The 23,557-nt window shown below is 35.4% G+C and overlaps 1 protein-coding gene across 1 annotated transcript; it reads left to right on the forward strand.

Annotated features, from left to right (window-relative positions):
- Positions 1-230: 230 nt before the first annotated feature.
- Positions 231-19,041, forward strand: LOC145685662 (zinc finger MYM-type protein 1-like). Its single transcript, XM_081758054.1, has 4 exons — positions 231-437; positions 3,655-3,759; positions 5,670-6,303; positions 18,161-19,041. Exons 1-4 carry the CDS (start codon positions 231-233, stop codon positions 19,039-19,041), a joined length of 1,827 nt encoding a protein of 608 aa, XP_081614180.1.
- Positions 19,042-23,557: the final 4,516 nt, after the last annotated feature.

Consider the following 23,557-nt stretch of genomic DNA (forward strand, 5'->3'; position numbering starts at 1 on the left):
TGCGACAAAGCTATGTCGGCCGCTCTAACAATACACACAAACAATATTGAGTTATCGGCAACCAAAAAGAAATTAGTCCTGTTTGTACTGTCAAATGTCTCGTGAAAGAAAATTATAAATCAGAATCATGTACATGTAGTGCAGGCTTCATGGTGTGCGTGTTCTTCTTTTGTCTCCTGAATTTCGACACTTAGTAGAAGAATCGTTGCGTTAATGTGTTCTTTATCAACATGTCGGAAAAAAAGAAGCCTTCTGGAAATGTATACAGAAAAAGAAGAGCACAATTAGCGGCTGAAAATGAGAAACAGGCAGCAGCAGTAAAGAAATTCTTTCGTAGTCCTGAAACAGACAATAATGGAAATGAAAACGTAGAACCAGAGAATGAGGAAACCAGCAAGAAATCAACAAATATTCCAGAAGATAACAACACAGTACAGGTAAGTAGGCCTACATTACGTAACGTATTTTCGTTTTATTACGTTTAATAGAGAAGAGGTGTTTACACAGGTAGCGTCTTAGCAGGCTGGGGCGGGTAGGGTGGCGGCCTCTCAGATAGGTGGCGAATTTCAGGCTCAAAGAAAGTTCTTTCCGCATTGATATAAGTAGCAATAATTACATTCTATACCAACACTGATGCTTGATACATGTACCAAAGCGATAAGACTTTTACTCGTTAGATGTGTATTAACCAACTTTAGCTGTATTTCCAGCATTCATCTATTAATTAAGTAGAGGGCCTCCATAGTCTAGAGGTTAAAGCGTTGGACTCATGTCTACGTGCTCCTGGGTTCAATCCCCGGACTTTCCGCTTTTCAACGGCAGGAAAACTGGGGAGTCACATAAATAAAGATATGACGGTCACTTGGCCTGCAAAGCTCCTAATACGCCTGTTGGCGGGTAGTGACACGACCGGCTGACCCGCGTTCTGTTACCCAGGTGGATGAATTTTTACCACTCGCTATCAGATGGTGTTGGAGCAGTCCCAGGATCTATTGGTCTGCCGCGCCAGTGATTATTATTATTATTATTATTGTTAGTAGTAGTAGTAGTAGTGTAGTAGTAGTAGTAGTAGTAGTAGTATCGTCTATTAACTGTCTATCGACTATTAACAAGAATTCATAAGAGTTAGAATGTATGATTGTTACCGTTAACAGATCCCCTTGGAGTTTCGCTATCACAAATTTTGCAATAGACCCATTATTTCATAAACATATCGTAAATAAGTAACATGTACCAGTGTAAGACTATATAGATTATGTTTCTATCCAATACGATTAACGTGACTTAAAAAAAAAAGTGTTCGGGCTTCGGCAGCTAATTTGAATGCATTCGCATCTATTTTATGGGTCTAGGATGTTTCGGTGTAGGGCGTATTGGTGTAGGATGTTTCGGTGTAGGACGTTACGGTGTACGGACGTTACGGTGTAAGGACGTTTCGGTGTAAGGACGCTTGGCTGTAAAGGACGTTTTGCTGTATAGCCTAATATGTGATTGCATTAATCATATGCTTGTAATGAACAGTCATGAAGTGCCATAGTGTAGCCACTCTGCAATAGTGTAAACTGATTAATATTGTTATTGAGTCTCATTGTTATTGCACAATCTCTTCGTAACATTGGCGTATTTTTTCATTTTTCTGACTTCATGTTCTCCAATTAACTTATTTGTTCCATTTGAACAGCACTAACAAGAAGACTTACGGAAGTGTAATTTACTGATTTGAATGAAACTTTGCATACTTGTAGAATATCAAAAAATAATCGTCACGTATTTTTTTTTTACTTTGGTAATGGTGCGAGTTTAAGGGTAGAAACCACCCTTTGAACGTTAGAGGTGGCCTCCAAACATAAACAGAAAATAGTTATTAAAATAGAAGATTAAATGATACGGCCAGCTTACTGCCAAGGGGTTTTAGAACAGGTGATTCAGAACCTGACGTTAAAATTACAAAATTCAAATTGGCGGATCTAATATGATGATTACAATTACAAGTAGTCTTCTGGTTTGAAATGTTCTGCAGTTAGCCAAGAAAACTTATAATTGGCAAGGACTACTGAGAGAAGGTGCAGACTGATTTGAAACCCCTTTCTGTACTTATTTTAACAGGACGTTTGATTAAATCTATAGCCCAAAAAGTTAGAAGCCAGACCCAATGCATTTGTCGCGAATGTGAAACAACACGTGTTATTGGAAAAGAAAATATTTATAACTGTGATCAACACGGTTTAATTTGGAAATGCAGATGGGACGTACTCTAGTGTTTACAGGGATACAAACAGTAGAAAGTGTGACACAGTCAGTAAATTCTATGATTCGTAGCTGCATCATACAGTCTTTAGTTGCTGCAAATAGTGTTTTGTTATCACCACTGTTAATTGTTTTGTAGGAAAACAATGCAACTTGGTCTTATAGTCCAACACAACCTCTTTAATTTTGAAAATATCCTTGTGAAAGCGTCAAATCCGAGACAATTAACATCAAGTGTTGTGAGATCATGGTTCCAAGAGATTTTCTTCAAGCGTCTAATGCAAAGTCCATTTTGTTATTAGCTTCGTGGAGTGATCACAATTCATCCATTTTGAACCTATTTTAAGAACAAAAGAGTAACTCATAATAGAAACCATTTCTGCAGGAACAACTGGTAGGATTCAGCCTCTTCTTGTGTTCTTTAGGCCGTTAAAAAGTTTCTTGGAGCTTTTTTTCTGACACTGTCCTCTACAACTATAACATGAATTTATATCTCCGTAATAATACAATTAAGATCCCAACACTGATTCATAATCAGTTTTCTTCTCCTAGATTTGCTAATCTTATTGGGTATGCATGACATAAAAGCGGTTATTTGGAAGAAAAACCACCTGTGTTTGAAAATTTCCTTTCAAAGATTGTGCAGTATTTTGCGATTTGTGCACAGTTATTGCCGTAATAAGGTGTGTGTGGTGTACACAATGTTTATGCATCACACACTTTTTTTTTACTATATATCATTACCATAAAGCGTTTTCCCAATCAATTCATAATTATCACATTGGAGGATATAAGAAGTTCCGACATAGAGTGAAGCAAGGGTAAATAAGTAACCCCTGTCAATTACAGCAGTATTTAATTTTTATTTTATTTATTAATTTATATTTTCTACTTCATGAATTTATTTCTCCCTAACGAATAATTTTCATTTTGAAGATTGGACGTTTCGGTGTAAGCATTGGAACTTTTACACCGAACCAGCCTCACACCTAAACGCCCTTACACCGAGACATCCGTACACCGAAACGTCCTACACCGAAACGCCCTGCACCAAAACGTCCTACACCGAAACAGCCGTATCTCCTATTTTATGAATGCGCTGATTCTTGATGATTTTCACAACACAAAGTTGTTCATGAATACGGAGAGAATAATAATTTTTATGTACAGTTAGCAAAAGAAAAGATGAGGCCATTCTTACCTAGATTCTGTAAGAATCGCCCCATTTTTTGTTTTCCTAACTGTACATTTTCACAATGAACACGGAATATGTAGATTCAATATTTATACGCAGTTATTTTATCATTTATGCATTTTCTTCACCTTTAGAATACAAATTAAATATATTTTTTTCTTTTAAGAAAAGAAACTTTATTTGTAACGTATTAGTTCTTTTCCTTTCCACAGGTGGATCGATCGATTACGAGCATTTCGCAGGAGGAAGAAGAACAATTGAAATCTGGAACAATTGGTATACGAAACGAAAATGGATTAGCATTTCCACAGGAAATTGTAATAGACCTAAGTTAAACATTTTGCTATTTGAATAAACATACAATTGCATGTTGGTTGAATATCACGCAATTACAGCATTGTGTAAAATATAAGAGGAAATACAGTGAAACATAATTACTTTTATTATTAGAGTACATTGCAATTCGACAGGCATAAATTATAAATTCGACAGACCGACCGACCGATATATACACTATATAGTTAGCTAGTGGGATTAAATTAACTATGTTTCACTTACTTTCCATGAAGCATATACAATATTATTGATTTTCTTTGGTTTAATTTGACGGGTGTTGTAGATGAATGGGTCATTTCGACCTGAACTCGGGATATAAATCGAATTATTATTTTTGTAACAAATAAGCAAGGAGTAGAACTGATTAGAGACTTTTCACTAACTGACATTTTTTAAAAAATCTTTTAACAGACTATAGTTTGGCCACATACATTTTACTGTAATTATTTTTTTAATCTGTTGGAAAAATGAAAATACTGAGGTTCAAACTGTATATGCTTTTGTACTGCAATATAAGAAAGCTCATAATTTGCCTGCTATTAGTAATTAATTTATGATGATGATTGGTGTTCTTCCCGGAGGCATGTGTATGACCCCGAAGGTCTCTCAGCAAGGTGAAACCATGGTGGCTTTGCATTGCTTTCCATGGAATGATGATGACGTTCTAAGGACGGGATCCGAACCACTTGTGTCCTCACCGAGAATCGAACCCGAGCTCCCTTAGTTATAAGGCGATGAGCTTAACCAGTCGTTCTGCGGAGACACCAATTAAATTATAACATGCCAAATATATAAACAATCAATCAAAAACATCTTTAGGGTCACACTTACTCAAGTTTTGGAATTCATTTCTTGTGTATAGGTGCATAATATCACTGTATTCCGTTCAAGTTGCTTTGACGGAAGACATATGGGATAACATTTTTTAAAATAATAATATGTAATATTTATTGCCTTAGTGGTTGAATGACTAGCAGACGCACATTTGATGCAAGAGTTAGCGGATTCTATCCCCCAAGGCTTTTTATATTGAGCATCGCAAGGAAATCGGAAAGCTTTTCAAATAATATAAAGTACCAAACTCTAATCCAGAAAACCCCAAAACATTACGATGCAAGTCAACTAACTTATCACATACCAACCCACCACATTTAAAGAGAAAGAAAAAAGGACACAGTCAGTGGTGTTTCGGAGCTTTAAAAACAGAGTTTAGTTTTAATTAGTGTATAATAATGTGCATATTTTAAAGAAAATACAGATAGTAAGACATAGAAACTTGCTAAGAATAATGTTCAAAGAAATGTTGTTTTCAAAGTTGCATATTTCTTAGCTTAAGTTAGCCACGAACATGTTTGTATCCCGGGTGATCTGGTCGTTCATTACTGATTCAACTTCGTAAGAGGCATTTGTGGAGGCAATCAGGGTCAAGGCATTTAACCACATTACAGCACTTCAATGCTGAAACCGAGAATCCTGGGTAGGGCTTCAGAAATCCTGGGCAGATTCTCCTATGTATACAAAAGAACATGACGTGGACGTCTTATATTCGCACGAAACCTGTATTTATTTATTTACTTCAATTATTATTAAACTTTTCCTCTCCCCCTCTTTATTTGTTTATATCTCACATCTATCGGAGGCTTATTGGTCATGCGCCATTCTAAATTTTGTGTTTATCCCCGGATGACCTAGCTGCTTGAATATCCCCCACCCCCCACCCCACCCATCTGAGGTGCAAGCCTACCATCTTTAAAAATTATGAACACAATTTTAAAAATTCCATTCAAGTTTTAGTCACTTATTCTTTGTTAGAAGACAATGTTTAAAATAAATTTAACATTATTTTCTACTGACTCTTTCTTGTTTTTTTTTTTTTTTTTTTTTTTTTCAGGTGTGGGAATCACAATCAATCGATCTTGATGATCCAGGAAATTGGCCAGAACATATTATGGACAGAATGCGTCAGATACTTGTTAGACGAGGTCCAGTTCAAGTCTCCAAACGAGAGTTCCCAGTGAACAGCGAGGGTCGGCGATTTACTACAAGTAACTACAAAAGACATCTGCACAATGGAGAAGAAGTTGCTCGTAGTTGGCTTATTTATTCAGTGACTAAGGATGCAATATTTTGTTTCTGTTGCCGTCTTTTCGGTGGTACTACAATGTCACTCTCTTCTGGTGAAGGTTTTTCGGATTGGAAGCATATGTCCGGACTGTTATCAGACCATGATAGATCTTTGACTCACATGAAGGCTTTCCAATCGTGGTTTGAACTTGCAAACCGATTACAGTCAGGTAAAACAGTTGACGCTGAAAACCAAGCAATTATTCGCAATGAAACTGAGCGTTGGAAAAAGGTTCTCAAACGACTGCTGTGTATAATTCAGTTTCTTGCTTCCCAGAACTTGGCATTTCGTGGTCAAAATGACACTATTTACTCAAGAAACAACGGCAATTTTCTCAAACTAGTTGAGTGTATTGCACAGTTTGATGTTACTATGGCTGAGCGTTTGCGACGAATAACATGTAAAGAGACACATGTACTCCCATGCGCAAAAAAAAATGCGCGTATACTGTAACTCACGATTTTCCGCATTTATTCCTTTTTCCTTACGTTTATGGGTAAAATTGAGTTATTAGTATGTGGAGATAATAGAGAGCAATCCATCTAAGGAGATATTTCCAAAAAATATAATAAAATAATAAAAATATAAACAAAAAACAAAATTATGCTCGGTTTTGTGTATACTGGCAACGATGATTTCTAGGGATTTTTTCAGTAGCACAGCACGATTGCGGAGGGAATTCAGTAGGGGAGTCGAGATGGATCAAGAAACTGGATAGTGGACTAAAATGTTGCATTTATTGGTTAAAATCTAGTGTGTAGATTGCCTGCCAAATATAAATTAGCTTCTGTAACTAAGATGTCGTACGAAAATATAGAATTAAACAGAAAAACTCTTATGTTAAGGTTCGAAGCAATACGCACCATGGTTATGAAGATTATTTCTTAAGAAAAAAGAACAAACACAACGTAACCTCTGTGGTTAGGTGGATAGAGTGGCGGACTCGTAGATATTTTATTACTTTGACACCACATCGAATCCCATCCTATTCCATTCTCTTTTTTCTTTTTTTCTTTCTTTCTTTTCTTTTTTCTTTTTTCTTTTTTTTTTTTTTTACAAAACATTATAATTTTTATGTTAATAAGAACCGAAGCAATATACTAAGGACAACTTATTAATATCCAGGATTACAGTATTATTCGTAATAGCTATTGTTTTCAGTTCATGTTGTTTTATAGCTTCTCTCACCCTGTTTTCTTGGGAAAATAACAATTTTGTCTCCAACAAAATGTAAAGGATATATACGGACAGAAAAAGACATCTTAGTATCAAACGTGATTTATCGTGATGAAATGGACTAGTTTGCCATTATTAAAAAAAAAAAAAAAAAAAAAAAACTAAAGTAAATTACTGAAGTTGACTTCCCTTTAGCTTTTAGCTAAAAAAAAAAAAAATATTTTTTTCTTTATAAGACTATACTTTATAAGGCAAGGTGTGTGATCATACCCACAAATTTAGCTAGGGAGTGAAAGATAATCGTTTATACAAACATTTTACAGGTTTAGGTGCGTGAAACACCAATACACCATGGTCTCGCTTATCCGACCATCCTTTGTTACACATACCGTATGATCCGATATATCATTGCAGAAAGCACCAATCGGCAAGAAGAACTGCAAGTTGTGGTCTTAATCTATTTTTCATGCTCTGGAGTATATCGCCTAGCGCGCCCGTCTACACGTTGACTCATATGTCTATCATTCAGTGCAGACACGTATCCAGGTTTTCTATTCGGAGGGGGCCAAACACGAATCCTCGTAAGCACGTAATTCTAATGTTTTAAAAATATCAATATCAATAATAATAATAATAATAATAATAATAATAATAATAATAATAATAATAATAATAATAATAATAATAATAATAATAATAATGCAACAGTTCTGTATTTCTCTTAAACTTTTTCCTACTTTTCATTTATAAACCGGTTTACTTTGGAAACTGCATTATAGCACAAACAAAATGAAACATATTTTCGAGAGAAATGTAACTAAAGAAAACTGTCTGCTACGTATATCACATAACAAAAATAGCAAGAAGACATTGAGTGTATCGTTCTAATATATTAAAGTTAAAAACAGAACGGAAACAAAATGTTAATCCTATTTAATTCCTGTTCTTTAATTCCAAATGGTATAATGGCATTATGGTATGTTCTTAGAATTATAACAAGACAACAGCACATTGCCCAAAGTTTGGACACTGACTATTAGTAAACTTATATAAAAGAATCTCAAAAGGGTAAAAGCATGTTTATTAAAAAGTGCTTGAGTTTCGGAGGGGGGACAGCCCTCAGGCCCTCACGCTGGATACGTCCCTGATTCAGTGCAGTGCAGTTATTTGTTATAAAACATTATTTTTAGATATGTAATATGTAAAATTATATCATAAGTTTTACTTTTAATAGGTCTTTTCTTAACACATCCATATTATCCAGCGCTCTGCCTGCCTGTTTATGTCGGATAAGCGAAATTCTACTGTATTTCCAAAGCTAGCATATGCATGAACTAGAATTGTATTGTCCTAGAACAGACAATAGTGTGAAATACTTATATCAAAAGGCTGGAATAAAAAGAAATAAACACTGTTTTGGTAGCGTGAGAACAAATTAAAAACAATTCAATATATTTCCTAGGTATTAGATTATCATCTTATTGTGTCGATATGTATTCTTTTTTTTAAACATAGTTTTAAAAGTCATACCATTCTCAATATTCCTAAGGAAATCGAAAGAAAAACTCCTATGTGCCTCTTGTGGCAAAGCGGCTTAAGTGCGTGGTCTGAAACGTAAGGTATAGATAGAGTACCCGTACTTCAAAAATGCAAATCCGGGACGCTACTAAATTACGAGAATCTTTGAAATGCTTAAAATTGAAAGATGTGTTGAATACTAATTTACTTTTCTCCATTAGATAGAGTTGTTCAAGCATTACGTTATCACATTTTTATTCCTTTCACTAGACCTTCTTCCAAGTGCGCCGATTTCTCTGTAAATTTTTTTCTGGGAGGGCATTCAAATGCAGACAATATATATTAGGATTTTAAGGCAAATTGCATTCAAATTATGCCAAATATTGTATATTCATAAATACAAAGGGGGCCTACATGAGCTTTGGGGGGCCCGGCCCCCTAGGATAGGCGCCCTTGCCTTCTTCCTAGTTAAGCAAACGTAAGCAGATGATTTACTCCCTTCCCCTGGTAAGCAAAATTGTTTTTGTTTCTCAAGATTTGTTGTGTTTCGTGAAATAACAGCAGGAATTTCCAGATTACTTAACCATCTAAATGAATGTTTTCACTTAGAGCCATCCCGTCGATTCGCTTTGCCTAGGACTAAAATAAATTAAGGGTCAATAATGAAAGAGACATGTGGATCGAAGATCTTTGTTCGAACTTTGATTTTTTCAAATCCATGATGGGAAATTATATCATGTGTACAATTTTCGAAATTAATAATATACAATCGTAAAAATATCTTACAAAACGATGGTTTATTGCAAAATACTTTGACTCAAAGAATAAATTACAAGTAATAAACTTGTTACTTTTCCTGAAGAGTCTAAGTCTTGAATGAGACAGAGGCTCTTCAGCGTAGTGCTTGGAAAGATTGCCTCACTTGTTCTACCTTCCAGTGACGCAGCCTTGATTCGACTTGATCCTAAACGGATTATTCAGAAGTCGAAGTCGGAAGATGTTTCCCATTTTTCCCAAACACTCTTGGTCGATTACAATTTGCCTCACTTGTGAGGGGACAACCCCATGTCGTAAGCGTCGGTGGACTACCGATAGGCAACTAGCGACATGTCCCCAAATTTGGTGGTCCCGCAGTCAAAAATTGGTCCCACTTCCGCTTTGAAAATTATACCACCTCCGGCAGAGAAGCGACGGAACGCCAACGAACCACAAAATTGTTCCCCTAAAATACGTTAAATCGCCTTTGCATTAAGGTGAGTCTACAAACAATTTTTAAAAAAGTAAAAATAAAGTGACCTGAGCTGGGCGTGAACCACCAACCTTAGGGTTATTAGTTGCGTGTTCTTCCGAATTTGCCACGGAGGCGATTATGAAGACACAGCTTGTAGAGTGATAATTCGTTGAAGCATTTTAATATTTCTAATCAGAGTGCTCCATTAACCGTGTATATTTGACGATAACTGTTTGGAATCAGATCAAATGCACTCGCCATGTAATTTTATAACAAAATGACAAGCGTCTATTTACTTTTTTGATAGTTCTCCGATATTCACTTGCTAGTGATCGGCGACAGTTGCCAACTAAATTCATACAATTATACGCACCCATCTCAAGATTTTTCACTTCATGATGTAAAGGCAGGAGTTACTCTTGACCCCCGGAGCTCAAGTATTGTCCTTATAATAACAATTCGACAGGGAAAAGTAATATATAATAATAACCGCATGCACATGACTGGCGATAGTTCGTGTTGGTCCCTTTGCGATTCTCCGTGACAAATCAAAGGAGCGGGGATCAAAATGAAGTCCTCGCTGTTACGTGGTGGTAACTTCAATATCCCCGATTCTAGATATCTGCTTCGACTCGACGAATCCCTGCCACTAGTGGCACACTAGCGGCAATCCTTCGACGCCTCGCTATATTGACGATCGCCATTTACCAGCAAGTGGGCCACTAGGTGTTGGCGACGTTTGCGGCATGGAGAAGCTAATAAACAAACAAACCAATAAATAAATCTAAAACCTTATAAAAAAGTTTTCCCAAAATTTACATCTAGCAAAATCATTTGTTGGTATTCCAGAACTGCAAATTCACCTGTATTCATAATTTACTTCTATCGTAGTTTTGATATGAGAATGATGTGTCTGAAACTGTAACACAGGTCATTAAAACATTTTTTTTTTTTTGCTTTAGTCAGATTTAGCAGTTTTACTTAGCAGTTAGTCAATTTGGATCTGTGATTTCAGAGTTTTAGAGATTTCCTTAAATTTTTCATTTCTACAACAGTTTGCAACTAACACCATTAACGTATCTCTTTCGATATTTCCATAGGCAATGGCTTGGTCACTCCCAGTATATTTCATACAATGAACTACAGTGTCTTACTCCATTAATCCGAACTACATTTAATATCCAACAACTCTGTACATTTTCTCTTAAATCTGCAAACTTTCTACTAGGTTAAAACTGAGTATTTTCTATTTTCTTCCTTTCTTGCTAAAACGAAAGTGTTCTTTAGACAACCTGAAATGATGACTCTATATTACATTATGTTGCATAGGGCATTTTATGTAGCATATCATTTGACAGTTGGACACTTTCTTCGTATATTGAAAGCAACAGGGATTAAGTCCTTCTACACTTACATGAGAAGTAAACAAACTCTTTTTAGTTCGTGGAATTGTGCCAATGCACTAGGTCCAGAGAGTTTTTAATTTAAGATGATGATGATGATGATTATTATTATTATTATTATTATTATTATTATTATTATTATTATTATTATTATTGACTTAGGTTTTCCTGAATATTAAGCAATATTTCACAAAAAGCTGGTATTTTTAAACAAATGTGTTCGATATCAAGTTTTCATAAAGTAGTCACTCTCTCCTATAAATAATTTCAGAGGGGCCGCGGTGGCTCAGTGATAAAGCGTTCACCTTTGGTGCATGGGATCCTTGGTTCGACCCCAGCTCGCACCAAGTGAATTTTGTGGTGGACAAACACCATGTGCATGGGTTTTCTCGGGGTTCTCCCGTTTTCTCCCACTTTCTTCATTCCACCATTTCATTCATTTCTCATCATCACCGTGTCCTTTAGCCTAGTCGGTATAATCGTGGGTCGTAAAACTTAAAGATTTGATCTCAAATAATTCCAACCCAAACAGTTGCAGGAAGTATGTCATTTCGAATAAAACAAACTACTCTATAAAATTCTGAGTATTATTATTTTTTAAATATACAATTCTAGCGGACCTTATTTCTAAATCTAAGGGTAAGAAGACTAAATTCACTCTTGTTATTATAGAGTAATTTCAATTGAAGCAGTTAAAATAGTTGGGGAAAAATTAGAAAGCCATACCCTATATTCCAGTGTGCTACAACCGGATAACAGGCACACTGGCGTGCCCAGCAAATTACAAGAATATTTGTCGAGTTTATTTTATTTATTATTATCAACGATTCTCCCATGGATCAGCTGTCTGTATACAGTTAAACAAACAAGTATCACGTTGAGGGAAAGTGTAATTATTTACTTTAATAGTAATAGAAAGGTATATTTTCTTGTATTTTCTACCGGGAATAACTGCATCCGGTCTAGAAAGCTGGGGCTAACAACGAGGGAACCCGATGTGCCAAACACACACCACTCTATAGTCATGAGTGCCACAAGTCCTTTTCTACGTCTTGGCACCCTAAAGGTTGTTGCCTTCAAAGAGAGAGAGAGAGAGATAACTTAAGTCTATTGCACTTCCATGCTTAAATAAATACATTATGTAAATAACTGTTTCGTTTTCTGTTTTTATTATTATTATTATTATTATAAATTTCTTAGGAAGTTGACTGTCATATGTATGCACACTGCTCTCCCGTGCAGCGCCTCGTGTATGATTTTCCATACATAAACTATATATTCCAAGTTTGTTGTGTTCGTTCTATAGGTGTGTTTGTAATTATATGCATATGGCGTAGAAGTCAAAATTTAATGTCCACGCTACGTATACGCAAAACCATAGACAAAGAAATTTATGAACAAAGACATTTATGACGCTAAAACAAAGGGCAAAAATAAAGAATTACTGGCGGATTGTTGCCCGTAGTGCACAGGTATTAACGGTTAACAGTGTTAAATTTAAACACATAGTTTTAATTAAGCACGAATTTAACTTATAGAGTACAGTGCGGAAAGGCTGAGGAGTTTGCTAGGATCGTTACAATATCGAACCCCGTAAAATGTACTGTAAACCTGTCCGCAAGCCCCCCGTAATGTTCAACAGATGTTGTGTATTAATGCTCATTTCAATGCAAACCTATATAGACCTACGCACTTCAATACTAAACGAAGGTGCAGAGACTATTCATGAGTTCCAGTATTAAACTCTCTCACCCAATGTATTCTCCTAACATGTCTCCCAGCGATTACAATATTTTTTGGTATCTCAATCACTTCCTAGTAGGATAGCTTTAACTGGAGACCACTGATTAACCTGGTATTGGATGTTTCACTTTCTTACCTTTGGAGTTGACAGTGATGGGTTGGACATTTTACACGCAAATATCTAATATTAACAACGTTCCTTCTATAATTTCGTAATATTGTATTATTTCTTTGTATTATTCATGAGCTTGGTTAGACTTGTTTAAACACTTTTCTCTTTGCACCTATTCCTTAACGTTGGATAAAAATACACTAGCTCTCACCGGGAATCAAATCCAGAACCAATGCACTTGAACCATTTGGCCACAACAAGGCACATTTAAAAAGAAGTTTCGATTTTGTTAGGAAAATTGTGATTGGGTGTAACATTTAAAAATATATTTAAGAATGGGTACAAATGAAACGCACTGAATTTTCTCGCTCGAATTTCTTAAACTGACTCGTGTTAGGCTGCAGCTATTACTGAAACATTTATTTGGGAAATGCGAATAAAATAATGTGTTTTAGAAAACTTTGTTCGAAGCAACTTACGTCCAAAAGTAAAGTACCCATTCGTCATATTTCTGTTAGAAATAACTTATGCCATACATTAGAATTATTAAGCAGATAATTGTATGTGAACTATGAGCAAAAGCGTTTGAGTACTTTCTGAGAAAATCGTTAAAAAAGTCATCCCCAAGAATAAAATATCCCTTGTATATCTTTTCAGGACAAACGAGTTATGCTATTTATGAAATACGAACAAAATTGCCAGAGTAATTATCGACAAAATCGTAGGGTAAAACTTGCTCCGAAAAGTATTAATAATATACCACTTCTAGCTTTTTAGGATGATGGAATTATACCATATCGTTAGGTTATTTATGTAACATTTATTTATGAAATATGAACAAAATTGGGTCAGGCGTTAATGGGAAAATCGTCGAAGAGTAGGCTAAACTACCTCTTCTGAATGTTTACAGGACGAACGAGTTGTGTTATATTGTCAGGTTATTAATGATACATTTATTTATAAAATGTGATTGAGAAAATTGTTCAAAAAAATGCATCCCATACAGTAAATTACACCTTACGTATTTTTTCAGAGCAATGATTCATACTATATTTGTAAAAATACAAGCAAAATCTTTACAGCCGTTTTTGAGACAATTTAATGATTTTAAATTTTCATCCTTCAGTAAACTACCCTTATTTTTAGGTGTCGGAGGATATAGAATTCGAAACGATAGTGTTATAAACACAAATCTCCGGGTGTAGATGAAATTCCGGCTGAGTTAATTTTAGCTGGAGGCGAAAAATTGTGGAACAAGATACACAAACTCATTCTCCTTATATGGAACAAGGAAGAATTGCCACAAGAGTGGAAAGAATCAATCATTGTTGCAATTTACTAGAAAGGCGACAAAACTGACTGTAATAATTATCGAGGCATTTCTCTTCTATCAACATCCTATAAAATCCTTTCAAATATACTGTTAGCAAGACTGACCCCATACGCAGATGAAATTATTGGAGATTACCAGTGCGGATTTAGACGAAATCGATCAACTATCGACCAAATATTTACCATTCGCCAAATACTCGGAAAAAAGTGGGAATACAATACCCCGGTACATCAATTATTTATTGATTTTAGAAAGGCGTACGACTCGGTTAGGAGAGAAACATTATACAACGTTCTTACAGAACTTGGAATACCGAGAAAGCTAATTAGATTAATTAAGATATGTTTAAATGAATCCCAAAGTAAAGTCCGGGTAGGAAAATTTTGTCCAGAGCTTTCACGTCGAAAATGCCCTGAAACAAGGAGATGCGTTGTCGCCATTATTATTTAACTTCGTTCTGGAATACGCTATAAGGAAAATCAAAGATAGCAACCAGGGCCTACAGTTGAACGGTATTGACCAGGTTATGGAATATGCTGATTATGTAAATTTAATAGGGGATGATAGGAGAACAATAGAAAGAAATGCAGAGATCTTATTAAACTCTTGCAGGGACATGGGTTTAGAAGTAAATGCAGAGAAAACTAAATACACGGAAGTGCGTCGGGACCGGAATACAGCAAATTATGGATGCGTTAAAATATTAAATAATACTTTTGGTAAAGTGGATAGTTTCAAATATCTAGAATCAATATTAAGAGAGGAAAATCATATTCACGAAGAAATTAAATGTCGACTAAAAGCAGGGAATTCCTGTTACTATTCGGTTTAAAATCTATTGTTGTCGCGAATTCTGTCGAGGAATTTGAAGCTTAAAATATACAAAACGATAATTATGCCTGTTGTTCTGTATGGCTGCGAAACATGGTCACTTACTCTGAGGGAAGAACATAGACTGAAAGTATTTGAGAACAAGATCCTGAGACGAATATTCGGACCCAAGAGGAACGGGAATGGGGAATGGCGGAAACTTCATAACGAGGAACTACACAATTTATATGGTCTACCCAACATTGTTAGGGTCGTCAAGTCTAGGAGGCTTAGGTGGGCGGGTCATGTAGCTAGAATGGAAGAAAGTAGAAATGCTTTCAAAGTCTTGACTGGAAGACAAATCGGAAAACGACCATTAGGAAGACCTAGGCGCAGATGGGAGGACAATATTAAGATGGATCTCGCAGAGATTGGAATACAAAGTAGAAACTGGATGCAGTTAGCTAAGAATAGAAGTCAGTGGAGAGCTTTTGTGAACGCTGCATTGAACCTCCGGGTTCCATAGGCCATAGAGTTAGTTAGTTTTTTTAAAGTGTTATAAAAACTTCATGTCTAGAATTCGGTCCAGATACGTCGAACAATATGGCCTCTATTTGAATACATGTAAAAGCGTGACGAACCGACAGACGAACAGATGGACAGACATCAAAATTACTTTTTCGATATGTGGGGGCGTGAAACTTGAATTCATTGAAATCTCGAATTCGATTTTTATCACTATTACTACAATTTCTTCTTTCGTCGCTCGAACGTGAAAACGAATAGGAATACAACGACACGTAAGGTGATAATTTGTAATTCCCAAAATTTAATGAGTTAAGTTTAATGTGTTGCCGTGCTAGAAAAAAAAGCTTATGCCTGTTTGTTATATCATTTTAATATAAGTTTTTCACGCTACTATATAATGTAGAAATATGGTATGATTATCGTTCATATTCATGCTATCTTTTGGAAATATTCGTGTTCCGCATACATAGATCTGTATAATTTAGCTTCGTTCCACGAAAACATCCCTTACACAGACTTATGATTGCATTTTGAAATCGTGTTTTTGTCGTCGTTAGAATTTAGTAAATATAAGCATAAAACTCAAATTAGTTTTTGATTTTTACAGAAAACCAAATTTCTGTAAAAAAAAATAAAGCCCAAAAGAAAAAAACTGCGGCTGACTTAATCCCCACCCTCCTTGTTCAGTGCATAATAAAACGCAAGTGTTATATAAATTATTCCCTACTCTCATTCGTTGCCGCTAGCGCAAATTATAAATAAAATTAAAAAACAATCATTCCTATAAATCAAACAGGCCATCTAATCAAAGTAAATAATTTAAAAAAAATACAAATTAAAAATAAAGTAATTGTTTTTAAGCACTCAGGTTGTTAAATATATTATTTGCTTGTAGCTTACTTATTGTATATTATTTGTTTAATCATAATACATAATACTCGTAATTTTAATCTCACGTTAAATTCTTAGCAGTAATCGCTCGTAACTTTACAGTGTATTATAAAGATTTATAAATTATTTGTTTTAATTTGCTTTTTTTAATTCATTATCTTTACGGCAAGCACTTTTCTCTTCCCCAATATCTTTTCAGCGGCCGTTGAAAACGGGAACTGCTTATATAGTTTATAATGACCTTTCGTGGATGCTAAGAGCCACAAAGCCAAAGTTTAAAGCAAATGGTTAAAAAAAATGTCGTCTATTAGCAATCCAAAATAAATCGTCCTATTCCCAATAAACCCACAAAGGTCGGTCATAATTTCTTGCAATTGTGGATATGAAAAAGAGAGAGAGAGGGAGAAAGTCAATACTCTAAAAAGAAAAAAAAACACAAGCACACACACACACACACACAAACGATAATTTGACATCAGCTTTTTCCTTTCTTCCTTTTTTTCAGGACAACATGCATCATTCGATGTAACGTCATGTCGATATAACAAGGGGTAAACTTGGGAAGACTGTCAAGGTCGCGTATGTTATTTTTCCTGTTCTTGACACACAAATCCGAAGTGAGTTGTCTGCTGTTCAAGAACGGGCAGGTAACATACAAGACCATAAACTGAAAACAATAACTGTTTCCAATAGTACACGTATTCTAATACTGAATAAATACGTCGATACTATCAATAAGTTATTTCCTTATTATACTGTTTCGGTTCTTATTAACATCAAACTTATACACTTCCAATGATGTTTTGTTAAAAAAAATGGGATGGGATAGGATGGGATTCGATGTGGTGTCAAAATAATAAAGTATCTACGAGTCCGCCACTCTATCCACCTAACCACAGAGGCTACGTTGTGTTTGTTCTTTTTTCTTAAGAAATAATCTTCATAACCATGGTGCGTATCGCTTCGAACCTTAACATAAGAGTTTTTCTGTTTAATTCTATATTTTCGTACGACATCTTAGTTACAGAAGCTAATTTATATTTGGCAGGCAATCTACACACTAGATTTTAACCAATAAATACAACATTTTAGTCCACTATCCAGTTTCTTGATCCATCTCGACTCCCCTACTGAATTCCCTCCGCAATCGTGCTGTGCTACTGAAAAAATCCCTAGAAATCATCGTTGCCAGTATACACAAAACCGAGCATAATTTTGTTTTTTGTTTATATTTTTATTATTTTATTATATTTTTTGGAAATATCTCCTTAGATGGATTGCTCTCTATTATCTCCACATACTAATAACTCAATTTTACCCATAAACGTAAGGAAAAAGGAATAAATGCGGAAAATCGTGAGTTACAATATACGCGAAATTTTTTTTTGCGCATGGGAGTACATTATTTGAGCAAGGATATTCAAAATGAAATAATTGAACTCCTTGGGTCAAAAATAAATAATAAAATTTTGACTGATCTAATGAAAGCGACATATTATTCCGTAATATTAGATTGTAGACCAGACGTAAGTCATACAGAGCAAATGACACTAATTGTTCGTTTCGTGAAGGAAGAACTGGGTAAGGAACCATCCATTGAAGAACATTTTTTGGGATTTTTGTGCATAAATGATTCTTCAGGAGAAGGATTAACTACCACTATTTTGAAAGAATTAGAGAAACTGAAAATTCCTCTCTCAAACATGCGTGGCCAAGGGTATGATAACGGTGCCAATATGAAAGGAAAGCACTCAGGCGTTCAAAAAAGTATATTAGATCTAAATAGTCGAGCATTTTTTGCCCCTTGTAGCTCCCATTCATTGAATTTGGTTATGAATGATTTTGCAATGTGCTGTAGTGAGGCTGTAAATTTGTTTGCTTTATTGCAAGAAGTATACAATTATTTTTCTAGTTCCACATATCGTTGGTCTGTTCTGCAAAAACATACATCCAATTTCACTTTGAAACCTCTTAGTGATACTAGATGGGAGAGTTGTATTGATGCTGTCAAATCGTTTCGCTACCAGTTAGGAGAAATTTACGATGCTCTTTTCGAAACATCGAAGGACTCAAAGATAGACGTTATGGGCAAAAATAAGGCTTGTTCCCTGGCTAGGAAGCTCCTGAATTTCAAGTTCGTTTGTGTTGTGGTGTTTTGGTATGAAGTTCTTTCTTGTGTTAATGTGGTTAGCCATGTTTTCCAACAAGAATCAGTGGACATTCAGCAAGCAGTTGATCTGCTTAAGAAAACCAAGTGTCGCCTTGAGAATATGCGAAGTAATGAAGATTTCCAGAATATTTTGGTTGATGCCAAAGTAATTGCTGAAGAGCTCGACATTCAACCACAATTTGAGAATGAACCAAAACTCCGACCTAGAGAAGTCAAACGATAATTTTTGTATGAATCTGAAGACGAATCGATTAAATGATCCATACAGTGCGTTTAAATGTAACTTCTATTTTTGCACATTAGACACAATTATCTGTTCCCTGAATGAAAGATTTCAACAACTGAAGCAGCACAGCGAAATATTTGGGTTTTTGTATGACATCCATCCAATAACGGACAAAGAGTATCTACTAAAGTGTTGCAAGGACTTGCAACTGTCTTTAATAGAGAAAGATCACTGTGATATTGACGGATTTCAGTTATATCAAGAGCTCTTACTTTTACCTTCATTTCTCGGTTCTGAAAGTGGGAGCAAACCGTTGCAAGTACTTACATATATTTGCAAGAACTCCCTTATTGGGTTATTTCCAAATGCAACTATTGCTCTAAGAATCTTACTAACTATTCCTGTAAGTGTAGCTTCAGCAGAAAGAAGTTTCTCCAACTTGAAAGAAGTTGAAACTTATAAAGAACTACCTACGATCAACGATGACGCAAGAGTGTCTTGTAGGCCTTTCTATGATGTCTATTGAATGTTATGTTCTGTGTGAGCTTGACACTGATACTTTAATTAAAGACTTTGCAGAGAAAAAGGCACGAAAAGTTAACTTTACTTAGCATTGTAAACAAGTCAAAGGACAATTTGCATTAAAACTGTATAAAGATACGAAATCTTTGTATATACAATGCTGTTACAAAATATATTTGTATGTTCTTTTGTTCATATATGTGTTCTCTTTTGCAGTTAACAAGGTTGTTTATGTATATATATGTAAATAAATGCTGTATCGCATCATCAATCTTAATTTTATATAAATCGTTGTTTCTTGAATTGTTCTGTAAATTTCTAATCAGTGACATAGAATATTTTTCATGCTCATGTGTAAATAATTGTTTCGTATATCGTTAACCAAAACTTACTCTGTGTATTTAACTGACAAAAGTTAAGATCTTACTCAGTTTGATAATTGATTCTTATAGTTATAGTTACAGAGTTCAAGGAGTTATCCTTTAAAAGCAGCTATCTGTAAGGTAGCATTTAAACTCAGTAATACCAATGGGTTGTAGGGGGCGCCATATGGATTCTTTGCCCGGGTGATATTTTCCCCTTCCGCCGGCCCTGTCAATTGTAAAAATAGAATATCAAAGTTTAAATATTAAAGAACACATACCACCTTTCAATAATCTATTAAGTGAATATAGTCATAAAAGGAATCAACAATCTTATATTTACGACAACGCATATGAATACTTTATATAAGAGAAAGAAAAGAAAATACCTGTATTTACAATAACATAACATAAAACAATAACATGAAAGACAAAGAGACCAGTCACCTAATTTAAACTATTATCCTGATATATATTCTTCGTATTGTATCTTTCTGGAGCATCAATTTGTAGTTTCTAATTTTATTTTTAAAAAAATACCAGAAACTAGAGATAATTCATGAGTGTGTCTATAGCAATATGTTAATGCAATTTAGGTACGCGAGAGCTTTAATTCAAATTTCGACTAGTTAGAAATTAAAATTTGACACATTGCACAAAGAAATCCCTTCGATGAGTAAGGGATGTCAATACAGAAAAATCGGAATATCCACGTAATTTTTAGCGGATTTCTGTCATTGTCTCCCTACGTGATAATCACATGACGACGTTCGATTATTTAAATATAGACGTTTGGCAGGAACATACTCGCCTCTAAAATCTAACAAAAATCCGATGAATACTTTCTTAAATTTTGTACTAGGAGTCTGAGTGAGTATTTCCCTTATTATTAAAGTTTCTACTATGAGTAGATTTCCACTATCCTTAAAGTTTCTACTACGAGACTGGATTGCTACTCCCATTGTACTTAAAGTTTCCTATCACGATTCTTAGTGTATATTTCCATTACTCGTTAAGTTTTTACAACGAAAGTAAAATTTCTGAGTTTTACGTCCCACAGTTATGCCCGCCAAGGCTAAGGGAGACTGTGATGATGAGAAATGAATGAAACGGCGGAATGAAGAAAGTGGGAGGAAAGGGGAGAACAACGAGAAAACCCACGCACATTGTGATTGTCCACCACAAAGTTCACTTGGCGGGAGCAGGGTTTGAACCCGGGTCCCCATGCAGAAGAGGTGAACACTCTACCATTGAGCCACGTGGGCCCTTGAGCTTTTACGAGTCGGAGTGAATATTTTTATTGTCAATAAAGTTTCTACCATGATGTGTGAATAATTCCATTATCCTGCAAGTTTCTGCTGAAGGCTGAATACTATGATGTATATACTTTATGTGGAACGTGCAGTAAACATATTGTTCTTTGCAATCCTGTATACAGATTTAACAATTTATACAATAACAACACTTTTAATCAAGGCCATACTAGAAAGATGAGAAGATTGTTTACTGAATGCCAGGACAAATGAGAAAACTTAAAAGCATATACATATATTGTTTTTGATACCTATGTCTAAAAAATTATCTTGATGTCATATATCCTTTAGGATCGAAGCCTTCGTAATTTCATCAGGAACTTAAGAGGCCTCACCCCGGCGAAATTAAAATACCGCTAATTTTACTTAATTATGTGATATCTTCAAATAGATAAAAGATAATTGAAATATGAAACAAGAGTGCCCTAGACAACATTATTTTGCGTGAGGAACCGTTATCACAACTCACCTAGTGTCTTTCCCTTTTCAGCCGTTTAGAAACGCGAAAATAAATGCCGATTTTTAAAATGGCTAGAAATCGAAAGCAGATAAGTGAGTAGTGATAACGGTATCTCATGTAAAATGATATTGTCTAGGGCGCTCTTGTTCCACATTTCGTTTATCTTTTATCTATTTGAAGATATCACCCAACTACTGTAAAATTAGCGGTATTTTAATTTTACCGGGATCAGACCTCTTAAATCTTAGACACCAAGTTTAACATTTGTTTTTGAATCAGTAAACTTCTTGCAAAACAAACTAGTTTCAGTCAATCAAAGTCCTTATAGTTATTCGTTGTTTGCTTAGTTCATTATCATGGTTCGGGAATTCTAAATGCACAGAGAGAAACTCGCTTCCAGCAACGTGTTGGTAAGTCATTTAAACGTTTAAACGATGGATTCAAACTGAAGAACAAAGCTTTGGTCCTTAGTATCTGACTAGCTTCTATGTAACTACAAGACTCAACAGGCTTCGACTTCTTATGTAGAAGCTATTTATTTCAAAATTGGGTAAAATAAGATTACTTTCAGCAAAATATGATAAATAATAAATATAATTCTTAATTCTTTATCTGTCTTGAAATAAATTTTTGAACAAACGAAAACACACTAAACGCTATCAACTGTATCATTTCTACTTACATGATCATGTATTCACAATAGCTGCCAATGTCACTGCAACAACAAATAAGACCGGGATGATAAAAGCACATTTAATAAAAAGAAAGTTGGTGGTTGGGTGGAATTTTAACATTCCTTTCAGCACCACAGTCATATGAGATGTGGTCCTACAGTCTAAGATGGATCCCAACAGCCTAATACGTCCAAATCTTTCAAGGATCTTTGGCCAGGAATAGAACCATGGACCCTATGTACCAAATACGTGAGGGTTAGCTGGACTAGAGAATAAAAAGAAGAAAGATGAAAATGTTTAGCTCAAATAGTATCCGTAACCTGTTTGTTGAATCTTGTAACTTTATAGTGCTCTAATTGTTCCTTCACGGGATCAGAACCTTAAATGACCACTACTACCGACACAAATGAACCTCATAGCTGTAATGAGGTTAGTGGATAAAGAAGGTCATATGATACAACAAAATGAAATGAAACCTACCGGTAGCCAGCCCAAAAATGTAGGGGGGCCCGGCTGAAGTTAGGAGGGCGATCTAACCATATTATAGTTCATCACCATATTATACATTATTTCAAAGCCTACTGTAAAAAATTTAAGGGGGATAGCAAAAATTTCGGGGGGCCCGGCCCCCTAGACCTCCCTGGATACGTAATGCCTATAAGGCTAAGGGTCCCCCCAGGGCCTATAAGGTACCTCAGGAATGCGTATAAGGCTAAGGGAGATGGATGACTGAGTCAAGTAAACAATGGTGGAAGAATTAGTGAAATGGGAATGAGGGAGAAGACGGATGTGCCCCTATAAAATCCACGGACACCAATAGCTTACTTGGCTGTGGATCAAAGCATGTCATATGATAGCGACGGTACGTAGAAATCGTCTTTCAAATAACACGACTAAAATAAGTCAGATTTGTCCTAAGTTTGGGGAAATGGTGGCTCAGTTTCAGAGCGGTCACGTGTGGCTTTAAGGAGACCCTTGCTCAATCTCACAAGTAAACCTTACGTTTGGGTGAATCGAGTTGCTGACTGAGACACATATGAGAAAGTAGTACTAAATGTGGTCAGTATTTCAGTGAAGTTTTAGGTGCGAAGCTCCAGGGGTTTAGGAGATACAGCTACCAGAACATCACATGGAAGTACAGAATAGTCTTCATACAGTTGGAGGTAAAAGCTCTGTAAGACC

The sequence above is a fragment of the Thermobia domestica genome, chromosome 5, assembly GCF_964235325.1.
Source record: "Thermobia domestica chromosome 5, izTheDome1.hap1.1, whole genome shotgun sequence".
NCBI lineage: Eukaryota > Metazoa > Arthropoda > Insecta > Zygentoma > Lepismatidae > Thermobia > Thermobia domestica.